The sequence below is a fragment of the Struthio camelus genome, chromosome 1, assembly GCF_040807025.1.
Source record: "Struthio camelus isolate bStrCam1 chromosome 1, bStrCam1.hap1, whole genome shotgun sequence".
Taxonomy (NCBI): Eukaryota; Metazoa; Chordata; class Aves; order Struthioniformes; family Struthionidae; genus Struthio; species Struthio camelus.
Window position 1 is genome coordinate 131,617,347 of NC_090942.1, and position 13,687 is coordinate 131,631,033.

The following is a 13,687-nucleotide window of genomic DNA, read 5'->3' on the forward strand; positions in this document are numbered from 1 at the left end:
AACCAGATGTAATTTACGTTCAGTTTAAAACATTCCTCCTTTTGTTCTCAAATTCCAGGATTGTGGTGCAATAAGGATATTCTATATATATTAGAATTTATCCTGTTATGCTTGGCTATGTAAGACATGAAGTGCTTATCACAGATTTAATCTAATCTTTAATCTTAATTTGATCTAATTCTTTTTGCAAAAAACTTACATCCAATTTGATGAGGTGAAAGTCAGTTTTAAAGATTTTATTTTAAGAGCTTGAGAGTACAACAGATGCTATTAACAATATGAAGTACCTGTAACTTGGGATATGAGGATCAGTACAGGCTGTATCATTTTGCTGTATTTCATGCAGTATTTCTTTTTTTGAACCAATAGATGCTTGTATTTTTTACCATTTTACAATATTGTGACATTTAAGAAAATAAGCATTAGGTGAATTTTACATTTTGTGTTATAAGTGGCATTTGGAAACCTCTGAAAACGCTCATGATTTATAATGATGTAAAGAGTGCATTATTTAGATTGTATCATATAATGTTGACCTTAGGTTATGGATAAGAAATACTAAGCTGACCATAAAGATTCCAGCAGAAAATGCAGAATGGAAGGGTCTGCTTCATAGTTCTTTTAGAGTTCCTTTAGTTCTTTATGGTTCTTTTAGAGTTTTTCGTTTGTATTGTCCCTCATCACATGCTGATAATCCCATATTCAAAGTGATTAGAAATGTTCTTAAAATGTTATATTCAGTATTTGTCTGCATGTGTGTTATAATGACAAACAGTGCTGCTAGCTTGAAATAGTGGCAGAGAAACAGGCAGAGAATAGTGGGTGTAAGAAAAGTATAAGAGAAGGAGTGGATATGAGAGTTGTGGAGTCCGAGCTGAAAAGTAGCTGTCCATGTCTGAAGTGACTGGGAACCCATCCATATATTCAGCCCTGCAAGCCAGAATTTGGAGCAGAATAGATCCCGTCCTGTGCAGTTCTTAAGAAAGACAGGTTTTGACTGATGCTTCTGCCTTTGAACTTTTAAATTGCACAGTTACAATTTTCTGACATCAGTTGCTCAGCTACACGGTGCAGCATTAGACCTTAGTGCTACCCAACACAGTCTAACAGTCTTCAGTCTCACTTAGTACAATACTAAATGTACATAATTTAGAAATCGTCTCTCTATAAATCTGAAAATTTTCATATATTACAGGTGCATACTGCCATTTATTGCAAAGGATCTCAAAGAACTTCATAGATTATGCATATCCTTCTATTGTGCCACTGTCATGCAGGCATTCCTGTTGGAGATGGCATCCTGCCAGCATGTAACATGAACTGATTATGGAGGGAAAATATAGATTTTGTGTATTCTCTCGGGAGGAGAAGCATAAGCTCTTTAAAGTCTATAAAGAACAACAGTTTCTCATTTATGATGGTCTCATTTGAAAATAACTGGGCTAGTATTCAATATATCTTTTTTGAAAGGATAAGGTACCCTATACGCATGTGAGCTTCTGAGTTTAGGGAGTCAAAGTCTTTCCACGCCCAAAGAGTAGCTCATCGTTTTGTCATCGCCACCTGCTTTTGTCAGAAGTCATCCATTCCATACTTTGCTGCAGAGAAAATAACTGATTAGAAAACAAATTAAAGAAAAATGAAGAAATAAACAATGAAGATGAAGAAATTCTAGCTATATGTTTGCATAGAGATACTAATGAGAAATTAGCAGAGAAATAAGGTAGAGAAATAGGAAGCCAGACAGGGAGAGTTCCTAGGCTGAATCAGTGAAATGCCAGCATTATTAAAATACGAAAATAAGTGAGTACCTTACTGAGTTACGGCTACAGAGGCCAACAAGAAGGTAGTACAGGTCTTGAGTGTGAACATATAAATGAGCTTAGCTCCAGCTCTCACAAGGATGGAACACACGTATAGTAAATGTAAAAACTATCTAAGAAAAAAGAGTTGATAGGATATACGTAACAGTATACAGAGTGTGGGTACTATGTAGTGATACTATGTGATTTTTATCCTAAAACCATTTCCCAGTACTTTAGCCCAAGTGATAAATAAGACTCAAGAGTTTTTCTTTGTATTTGGAACTGAAAATGTACACTAGTGCCATTGTATGGTGACTGGAGGTGTGTTCTGGCTTTTTAAATAGGTACCACTGAGAGTAATTTTGAACTGTGGACATAGTAGGTTAACTCTTTGAATAGTTGGAGGAGAAATAGTTTACTGTTGAGTAAACATCCATGTATTTGTTATTATGTTTGTAATACTAAAGTAAAATATTTATCAGATTATTTGTCAATATCAGCATAGATAAAATTATACCACCATCCTATTTAATATTCTGTTCAGATCCCTGCATCGACTGAAATACTGCTGAAGTTCAGAAAGCCAGCATGCTACTGTTTCATTATGCTCTGCGAAAGCGAATAAGGCTGTAGGCTCACCATCATGAACCATGTTCACTTAAGTTGAACAATAGGCAAAGCAAGTTTTAGATGTTAGCACAGCAACAGAAAAAAATAAAACTCCAAAATTAAGTAACTGTTAAAATTTGTAGCAATGCAAACAGAGTGTAGGGAAATTTAAATTCACTCTTAAAATGCCCCATACTTTGTTGTAGTATTTAATTTCAGTAGACAGCATTGCAAATAGCCGGGTGTATGATAATGGATTCTTACCCTGTGCAAGCTAGAGCAATAAAGCACTTTTGAATTACACTTTGCAAATAGGAAAACGTCTGCTTCTTGAGTGCTGTAGCGCACAGGGATACTATAGTATCATATAAAAAAGTCTTTGCCAAAAAGACTGCTTTGATGGACTACTCAAATGGTCTTACCAGGAATTAAAGATATATGTCCATTACCTGCACGAGCTTTGTTAATGGGTAGTAAACCTCTGGTAAACAGAGATAAGAAACAGCTGTTCTCAGTTTTTGAACTTTGGCCAGAAATAAAATGATTATTATCTTAGCATAGCTGTAAAAAGTGCTGCATATTTCGTCAACTCAAATTTATGCACAGCTAGAAGCATCCAGGAGAGCAAAAAGTGTATTATAGACAGCTTCACAACAATCTCATGAAGGAACACTAAATCCAGTTATGCAGAACATCACAGAACTGTGTATTATTTCTAAGGCACTTAGTTCTCATGAAAGCAAGGTATTTCTTCCCCTTTTAATATATCAAGAACACTATCGTATGTAAGATTCCTGCGATAATAAGTTATGACGGCAGAGCTCTTACCGAGATTAATTCAGGAGCAAGGGAAAAAAATACACCTTCCAAAAAATATGCAACAACCTATTCTATCCTTTAGGTTTTTAATTAAAAACTAATCTTAAAGTGTAAGAACTGTAGCTCGCTGGTATTCTCATTAGGAATATTAATGATTATTTGGGAGAGAGATGTGGAAGAAGGTCCTTTTCTATTTAATACTGAGGGATATTTTATTTTAGAAAATTTTAACTTAGTATAATCCTATTCAAATGAGTCCTCAGATAATACCTAGTCCTAGGGGCAAGGAACCTTATCATTGCCACTGAGTAGGTCTTTTAAAAATATTTGATGGACCACATATTAGCACACAGCTTAGTATCATTTAATAACAGCATATAAAGAAATCACTGAGGCACTGATAATGTAAAATGAAATTGTAACCTTTATCTAACTCTTTGACTTTAATTTCCTGTCCCCTTTTAGACTATGGAGAGTATTGGATCAGTCATCAAAATTACATTTGCACCAGTTTATGTTCTCACCAGTAGGCAGAATAATTAAGCATCATGGATAAGAACTTTATATGAAACATCACCTAAACTGCAGCAAAGAGAAGGACGTGCTTCCTTGTTTTATTGTAGTTAAAATCAAAACATTACATGATATGCTATTTTAATACTTTTGCATTTGTATAAATTATATAACAGATTACATCTTGACATATTTTGAGGATATATGTAGTACTCGCAAACTAAGAAGTTGTGCATCTTACACTTACAGCTAGCACTACCAAAAAGAACATCTTAATGAATGGCATCCTTAGTCTTTATAGTTGTTCAGCTATACAATGTACAAACACAGCACAAAATGGCAATCCCTGTCCCAAGAAGAGATATTTTATCGTATATAATTTATGTGTGTATTTGAATATTTATATTTGAAAATATATACAGTTCTGTGCTTTTGTACATTTGGGTTATGATATAGTCTTCAGTGGCATTACAGTGTACTGTTTTTCCATGGGAGATAACATTGTAATGCAAATTCTGTATTTCTTGCTCAATATATTGAGATTAGCTATTTTCATGATTGAACCATTCAAATATTATTTCTCTTTTCTCTAATAAAGACTGCAGACATGTAAGCAGCAGAAAAGCAATACAGTCAGCTTACCCGCAGATGGGTAGCAGGGAGCTGAGGACACTACTGGCAGGTCCTACAAAGATGCTGCGGTAGGCTCTCCAGGACTCCTAGGCCACCAGTGACATGAAACATTATTATCAAAATCATATTACTTCCAGACATGTCACTTCCCTTGCCTAGTTTCTCAGCATTGTCTAGAATCCATCGGAAACGCATTGTCTCATTCTCCAGTTGGCACCTTGTTTCTGGTTGCCTTCATGGACCATCTAGAATGGCTCCAACTTACTCCACTGCTGCTATTTGATTTCTCTTCTCTGTGGGGTTCCTAGCCTCCTTCTGGCCTTTCTTCAGGGTCCATGTGTATGCAAGTCTACCAAAATAAAGAGAGCTGATATGGCTGTTTTTATCAGCATTTCATATCTTTCCTTCAGCTCTTGTTGTCTGCACTCCTGGATGGGAGCAATAGAGGAACAGGAGATTTCATTCTGCAGATTGTTGACTTCTGTGAGGCTGGTACAAATTGTACCAGTTCTGGCATAAATTGTAAGAAATGCAGATATTGGTTAATTTTATTTCTATATAATGTGATTTGTTGACTTTCTTAAACACCTGCAGTTTGGGACTGGCATTTTTAAAGCATGTAGTTTTTATGAGAGAGAGAAAGAAAATACTCTGCACCAGAAGAGCCAAACAGCTAACCACTCCTTGAGTCTAGGTAGAAATTGTTTTCTGTTTTGAACAGCAGGGGTCATTAAAAAGAAGGGTTACACTGGAAGAAGCAAACAGTCATTTTTTTTCCAGCTTCCTCTTCTAATATAAAGAAATGACTATGTTAAGAAAAAGAAAATTCTTGAGCCTATTGTCCTTGAAAGATAACAAACTGTAAATAAAAAATTCTGATTACGGCCTGGAATATAAGATAGCTCTACCTCTGATAAATTCACAGTATTTGAAATTGATTTGCCCACAAGAGTTTTATATAAGACATTATTCCAAAAGATTTTTGATATATTGTAAGTTGATGTTGACATTTAACACTGTGATAGTCCAGAGTAAGTAATGTCATGCCTTCTCTATTTTACTGCTTTTTTGTGATCGCACTGATATTGCTGTTACTGGAAGTCAATAAAACAATTCATATTTGTGGACCTAAACATTAAAAATTTCTCTTTTTGGAACAAATAAGCAAGAGGATAAACAACAGACTGGGCTGGCATCTCATTTTATAGCTTCACTCAAAATGTAAACAAAAGTGTAACTTCGTTCTTAGAAGGATGAAAAAAGCTGATCAAACAAGAAAAGGAACTGAAGAAAGCCCGGTCAAACAGATTAGCAGGAGGCACCCTATAAAAGAACACAGCAGAAAGATAGGCTGCTTGTTATCTGTCCTTTAAGTTTAGTAGTCGAGGAGTTTTTTGCATTTATCTTTGCAGCTGAATGAGTTCAATTTCACTCAGATTAGGACAGAAATTTTAGAACAGCAGATTAATCCTTCCTGCCTTCACGGGCAACTGAGCAAACAGGCCTGTATCACCGTGGCCGAGTGTAAAATTGTAATTCCAGAGATTAATGTTGTCTCTCCTGTTTGCTTTGAACTTGACCTCCATGTTTCTCTTCTAGGTATGCTTGTATGTATGAATGTATGTGTGCAGTTATTTATTTATTTGTTTATTTATTGTTAACAGCTTCTGTCCAAGGCCCCTGGGAGAGGGCGATCTCACCAAACAAAGTGCCGTACTATATCAAGTGAGTATCAATACTTATTCATTCTAGTTATTTACAGTTGTGATTAAAGTGGATGGTTGGTAATTTTCTTAGATTGTCTGGACCTATTCCTATGTTGTCTAAATGGGAAGAACAAAAGGAGTGAACACATCTGCAATAAATGCCGCAGAAAAAGTATGCTAGGTTATTTAAAAACACAGCAGGACGCACTGATTTGCGAGAAAGTTGATTGCTCTTATGCCACTGAAACAGTCACCTGCAAACTGAAGTAAAGCTTTGGGGTATCTGGATTATATCTGAATCTGTTCCACTGTCCACTGAAGAGTATGTATGGCAGGACTTGCAAAGCTGAAAAATGTTCAGAATTTTGGTAAACTCCGTCATGTTTAAAAATAGTTGCAGTTGTGAATGTGTTGCACCGTTGTTTTGGCCTCACAAGGCACATCCTTTGTACAATGAGTTCCTATAGGGAGTGTACACAGCAAAATCTGTTGCTGAGGAACAACAAGGGACTAATTAATCCCTATAGGCCATAAGTTCCTTTAGACCTTAGGTCACAAAGTAAACTGTTTTGTTTTAAGAGACATGTATGCTTAACAAATGAGAGGAAATTAAAAAAAAAAAAAAAAAAAAGTTAGACACACCTGCTTCTAGTGTCCCAAACAGACCTACCACATAGTAATGGAGAATTAAGTTTTAATACATTTTTCCCCTTTGCTGTAGGTCTTTATTTGCAACATGTGCCATGAACTATTTATACAAAACTTCCTGGAGAAATAGGTGATGCAATACCTGGGATAAAGACGGTAGTGCAAATAACTGAAACTCTAGAGTTCTTTAGTAGACGTATTCACATGATTGCTCTTTTTATGTTCCCAATACGCTTTGCAGACTCCACCGGTGATGCTCAAGCCATGTGTTTGCAGTGGCAATTCAGTTGCAATTTTCACAGCTAAGTGGAACTGCTACAGCAGCTTCAGAATGGATAATTTATTGAGTTAAACATGAGGAAAACTAGCAGTCTGTAGTACAGTTCAGTGCTAAAGTTTCATCTGGTTTAAGTTGCTTTACTGGTACCTTAAATTTGTGATTTTTCCAATGTTTGTATTTGGCTATAAATAATGAAACTGCCATAAGGAAGCTGGAAGGCTCATTCAAGAAGGAGAAGAGGGGGAAATCTATAGAGGAGGAAATGACAGAGAGCAGTTTGAAGCTCTGGTACGTGAGAAGCAGTTTATGGTACTACGACTGAGGGAAAGACAGCTCCTTTTCTCTTTCTCATGACATGGCTCCCCTTTATGGCGGGAGAAACTTTCACAGTTCTCAATATGGGCACAAGCTTTATTACATGCCGTGCTTCCCGCTTCATTCTGTGCTGTTTGCATCCAGCAGCACTGGGTAAATTGACTTGTCATTCTAAAATGATGCGGGGTGCTCTTCCTTCTTCCTTATTAGGTTTTGGTCTCAACTTTGCATTTCATCTTTTGTTCCAGGCCATTTGCAAATTCCAAGGAATGCATTTGTTTTATTCTGTTCACTTAGAAAATATCTTTATAGGCATGAGGAATTGTAACAGTACTATTTTAATTAAAGATTAAATTCAGTTACATATTTATGCAAAAACTTGCTGGTTTTGAGATGTAAAGCAAATATTTAAAGTTCTTATGAATCTTGTAAGTTTTTACAAGATTCGGCTCTCTTCAGTCATTTTCTTTTCCTTCACTCTAATCACTCTTATTTCATATTAACACACAACTGAATTGCTTGTTTTCTGTACCATTTCAGTTTTTAAACATGCCGTATTTTCATTATTCTTTGAACTGTTACTCTTCTATAAATCGTTAATTCTCTAAAAGAGCTGCCATGAAGACTGAACAGCTACAGATAGCATTCTCCTACTGTGTGTATAATTTTCCTTTCTATCATCACTGTAGAATATTGGTGCTAGCCTCCTTTGTTAACCAGATTTGCTACACGGTTTATTGTTTCTCATTTTATCTGGTTTTCTTTTGATGTTTAAGTGTTTTATCTCATCACTTTCACATTTGCAATGACATAGCATTTCATAAGCCCACAAATCAGGCGGTACTTAATACTAAATCCTCAACAGCAGTATTTACTTACTGCTAGGTAACTTTCAAGCCTTTCTATTTTCCTGGTTAATATTTCATTTTTGTACATGATTGATCTGTAGTGACTAGTTGCCTCTAAAGCTTATATTTCAATAATTCCTTCTTGAAGTTATTCATGCCAGTATTTTTTTCCGATTATATTGGTGCAGGCGTCCTTGCCACTGAAAAAATAATTATCAGCAATGTACAACCTGTTTCAACTGCTATTCCGCGTCTCTGCCATTTTGTAGTTTCTTGGCCTACTGTCAACCTCATGAAAACTGCAGCCTAATGGCCTTGCACCAGCTGCTGCATTCTGGTAGGATTTCGCCTACCTTTTTATGTGGTTTGTTCCTTATGGAAATGACAAGCTAGCCCAACAGTTCAGGCTCACCTACTCACTTCCTTGCTGAATTGGGAAATCATATTTTTATGTTTCAGGATATCAGAAGTGGCTTGGCTTCCAGAGTAGCAAGTGGACATTCCTGTCTGCCTACTGAACACTTGCCCAGTGTACGAGGTGCTATTGAGGGGGAAAAAAACACCCTCTCTTTTGCCTCTGGATTAAAACATGTAAAATTGTTCAAAAACACATTCTCTCTGACCCTTTTCTTTTTGATCTTTCTTTTCTTCTCAGTATATTCCTTCTGCCTAACAAAGGATTAAAAGGTTTCTTCAGATTAAAAAGGGAGGAGGAAAACGAAAAATAGTTTTCAGTTTAATCGATCCTTTTCTTTGAGGCCCCGATCTTTGAGGCCTTATTGCAGCGTGGCCTGGAAAATGGGAACACCGAAGCAAGCAGAGATATGTCTATACTTTTTACTACTGTTTTAAATATGCATTTAAATTTGTCAGTTTTTTAGGAAGCAAGAAATAAGAAATCTGAAAGCAAATGAAAAAAATGCAACGCACAAAGGCTACTGAGTGTATCGAAAGAACACAGATAAAAGTGTCTTTAAAAGATGGATTATGAAGTAGAGGGCCACAGATTTCAACATTGTAATTTTGGGCTAAATCACATCTTTGCAGAGCTCCAGTAAAGAGCTTGTATGCAAGCGAAATACAGACCTTGTGAGAAAAGTAAATCTCATGCATATGCGTGCACATACACGTGCATGCGCACACCGAAACGCACACAGACACATTCTGTTCCTTAAGTCAGACAGATAGGGAAGTTGCTCCAAAGCAATTACAGCAAAATCAAATTCTCTGAGCATCCTCCTGAGGCACAAGGGGACATTAAGTGGCTCTACTCTGAGTCAGGTTTGCATATGGCTTGTGCATGGGCTTATCCTGTGCTCAGCAAAGAGCGTGCCTTTTACGCAGTGCTAAGAGATCCCTCTTGCCTTGGAGTAAGGAGGAGGAGGAGTTGGACTGAAGCCTGCAACATACTTTCTCTTAAAAAAAAGAAAAAAGAAAAAAGAAAAAAAAATCAGTAGTCATGATCTGGCATACATTGTTGAAATTTAGTTGTTATGAGTTCTATTTTTGTACTAGTCTTTGACGTTATCCTTCCTCTGTATAACTGACTTGCCAGTTAATAGTGTCTGTCTTCTTGCCCTCTTGCCGTGCCCATTCTTTCGAAGGACATAAAACACTTCTACAAGAATACAGTAGTCTTTCATCTCAGTACTTCTCACAGAGGAAGCCTTCCAAGTTATTCCCCAGCCAAGCTTATTTTCTTATCCAGATTATAGCAGTTCAGTGAACTTGGTCCTGCGGAGGACACAGCTGAATTCTCAGGAGTGTAGATTTGACTCCTTGAGAAGATCCATATGAGACTATCCGTATAAATTAGCTATGTGATGAGCTAACACTGAGGAATACCCATCTCTGCTTTTTAACTCTCTTCCGTGTTATAGTTTCCTATAACAGTATTTCTCTTACATTGAATCTGTCAGCTTCTGACACACATTTTTGTTAGTGTCAGATTCTGCAGTCTTTCCATACTTCTCACTGGAGGAAGAGCAGGCCAGTTTCTATAAACAGACTTTGTTGTTTTAATTTTTAATCTCACTTTTAATTGTTGTTTAGCCGTGCAGAATTTCAGCTCAGAAAAAGCTAAGAGTCTAGAGTTTTCATTGCAAAAGCAAACAGATTAAAGCCATGATTCTTTTACTGTTTTTCAGCTTAGAGGAAGAGTAAATGAATCCATCTGAATTAAATTCTACTAAGATAAAATAAAGCAAAGAGTCACTGTTCTGGTAAAATCACTTGGGTTAATTGTTTCTTCTGCAGAATGTAGATAAGTAAGAGACTCAAAAGCAAGTAGGAAATATCTGTCAGAGCAGTGAGAGACATGGAGAACCATAAATAAATAAGGTATGATTATGTATATGTAGTGAGTGAAGCTGTGAGCAAGCTATGCAAACCATGTATATGGCTGATAGTTAACCTATCTACCAAGTACCAAAAATGTAATATTTTGACTTTTAAAAAACATCGCTATCATGATGTTTTCTGCTCTTTCAGTTTTGAACTCTCCACACCATAACTATTCTTGTGGAAAGAAATGCTGCCTTTAAAAGATGCAGACTTTCATGCTGTCTAGCTTAAAAAGCTAAATTAAATACCTGATATTTTCTAGAGGTTTTTCTTTATCGTTTGTACAGCTGTAAAGGATACCAAAACTTGTTCCAAACATTTGAACTCCCCGCGTAAATAAATGAGAACTCTTGAGCCTTTAACCACCTTTCAAACAAGAAATGGAGGTTAAAACCCAATGTGTTCTGGCTGACTGAGCAGGAGCACTCCGGGAAGATATCGGGGTCGGTGAGCAGGCGGTAACTGTCCTCACTTGGGAAGTAACGGGGAGATTTAATTTATTTTGAAAGGAATTATACGTACTCCACAGTAATTTTATCGTATCCAAGTTGGTGCAGAGGTTGGGGGGCAAGGGCTGTAGCCTCTAGCCAGGGGGCAATAACTGGCTGAAACCACTTGCCTTCATCCTCGATGCTTTTTCTGTAATGGTATGTAAGGTAGTGCTTATTTTGCAAGACAGGCAGCAAGCTTCCTCACGCACTTGTGGAACACTTCGCCTTGGTCCTGGTCTCAATGGCCTTGCTATATATGTAAGTGGATGCTATATTTTTTAAGATTGGCCATGAAACTCATTCAGTATAAATTTTCATGGAGAGTATGCAGTGTTCAGCAATACGGGGAGGTTAGAAATAACGCAGGGATAATTTTTGTACAGTTTAAATCCTGAAATGTGTTACGCAAGTGATGGTGTTACTATTTAGGCAAACGTTTGCCTTTCCTGGCTTGTTTGCTCTGCGTAGTTACAAGCTGCGTAAGAGATTTTAGATGGAATCTAGTTTTCCTATTTTCTTAATTACAAGGAAAGCACCAACATTTTAAATGCATTAAATCCAGCTACTCCTTGTTTTCCATATCTAGGGTTAAGAAAGTAATTTTTTGTAGGCAGTAATATAAAAAGTAAACTGTTGATACTGTACAAGGAGCTCATTTATTTATAGATTACTAGAACATAATTACATAATCTTAAATATTTTACTTTTTACTGTAGCTGAAATTGTTATATTTATTGTGAACGGAATGTGATTTTTACCTGAATTTAACTTCATTTTTCTTTTTTCAGTTTTACTTTAGTTGTTAAATATAGTTTGTGTTACATATCATCAAGAATAAAAAAATCAACATAGCTAATATATTCTCAATGAAGTGGACTGACATATATACAATATGGTCTGGTCCTCTTTTGTATAGTATATGCCAGATCTTCCATAAAACAGTAGATGTTAAGCTGCTCCTGACAGTATTATTATATACTTTGAGCCCATGTTTTAAACATTTTGTGCTTAACGAGCAGGATTCAAAAATAGGAATTAAGTTTGATTTCCACTGGATTGCTTTGAGCTTGAAAAGATTAGACAAATTAAGGGGAAAAATGGATAGCTTTGCATGTTGGACTTTTCTTTTTTCAAGGATCAACTACGTAGTTAATTTAGATGACAGACAAAGAGAAGATAGCTTCTGACAACTTTCCAGTGCGATCTTCATGGAAATGGGAAACAATATCTCATATTTTTGCATGTTCTTGTTATATCAAGAAGTCTCATAATTCCTATGCTGCCTCAGAAGAGTGACAGTTTCTCCAAAACAGCAGTGTATGTCACTTGCCAAACGCTATTGTCTGTATTGGTTCAGTCTCTGTTCTGATGCAACTAGCTCCACAGACAAGAAAACCAACTAGTTATCCATCCACATGATAGAAATTTCATCCAAAAAGAGAGTCAGCATTAAATTTATTCTTCTTTACCTACTGTGCCTTATGTGTCATCTTCCTGATAAGGCAGGACTATAATTAACATTGGTACATTTTAAGGTATGTTTCATATCAATGAAAAAAGTAGTGAATATAAATATATACAATTTGAATCACTAGCTGTATTTGCTGCAGATGTACAATCTTTGGTAGACTTTAATATTCTAGTATTGGCATCTAGCACATTGCAATACTGAGAGAAGACCTAGAATATAATTTGTTCAGATGTATCCACTGGGCTGGTTCTGTTTCTCTAGGTGGCGTAGAGGTGTCAGGAAGAGGTCAGATTTTTTTCCCGATTCGACTTTTTTTTTTTCCTAAATGAACTGACTAAAGCTGCTAAATCTCTCCTGTGTTTGTTCTTTCTCTGACCTTTGGGATGCCAGTTCTCCTGTAGACTGCAACAAGTTCTTATTTTCCAGGATATTCTCTGCCTGTCTTGTCACATATCTTGTCCTGGGTGACCTGTTTGGTCTTTACTTACTGAATCACAACTACAGATTTTATCCCTTTTCCTTCGTATTGAATCACTTCCAATGATTTCTTTTGACTTTTTTATCAGATAAGTGTTGACATCAATTCTGAGTTGCATGTCAATTCTGTGATATCCTTATCTTGAGCTTTTCAATTATGAGAACTAATTTATGTATATATTATGCTTAGGGGTTACAGGTCCTAAGGGGAAGAGAACACACAAGATGAATTAACTGTGAACTGTATAAATGTCAGAAAGACTGCATTTAGACTTAAGTAAAGGTTCTAAACAATAGGTTATGAATGATCGAATCATGTATATTCATTTTGCTTACTTCTCATTTTCTGATTAAAAAGTTGAACTTTAGGAGATAAATTACAATTTCAAATATGACGTATAGGCTTGGCAATCTTTTCATGCTCTCTATTTCCTTTGAATTTCAAGTATTCATCAGACACTTTTATATTAGGAAATGTGTGGCTAAATAATTTAAGAAAAACTAACCATAAAAAAAAAAAAATCACCACATGTCTGAATAAATTGTTTTTCTTCCAGGTAGTTTTGATGAGACTAGCATTCATATTTTTTCCATGGCAGTTGAGCTCAGTAAATGAGATCTGGTACAACACAGTAGAGACTCATTATAAAGTAGCACTCTTTATATAACCAGCCTAGTAAAATCTCTAAATGGTATCTACAGCCTGCCGAGTATATTATAGTAGAAGAG

General features: G+C 36.1%; 1 protein-coding gene across 10 annotated transcripts in view; it reads left to right on the forward strand.

The window, feature by feature from the left end:
- The window catches only part of DMD (dystrophin), a 1,217,172-nt gene that overhangs the window by 1,089,513 nt on the left and 113,972 nt on the right, over positions 1-13,687 (forward strand). For all 10 annotated transcript variants that reach the window (XM_068917030.1, XM_068917051.1, XM_068917057.1 and 7 more), the window contains one exon: positions 6,044-6,104. In XM_068917030.1, coding sequence (XP_068773131.1) covers positions 6,044-6,104 — 61 coding nt within the window. The remainder of the gene's footprint in view (positions 1-6,043; positions 6,105-13,687) is intronic.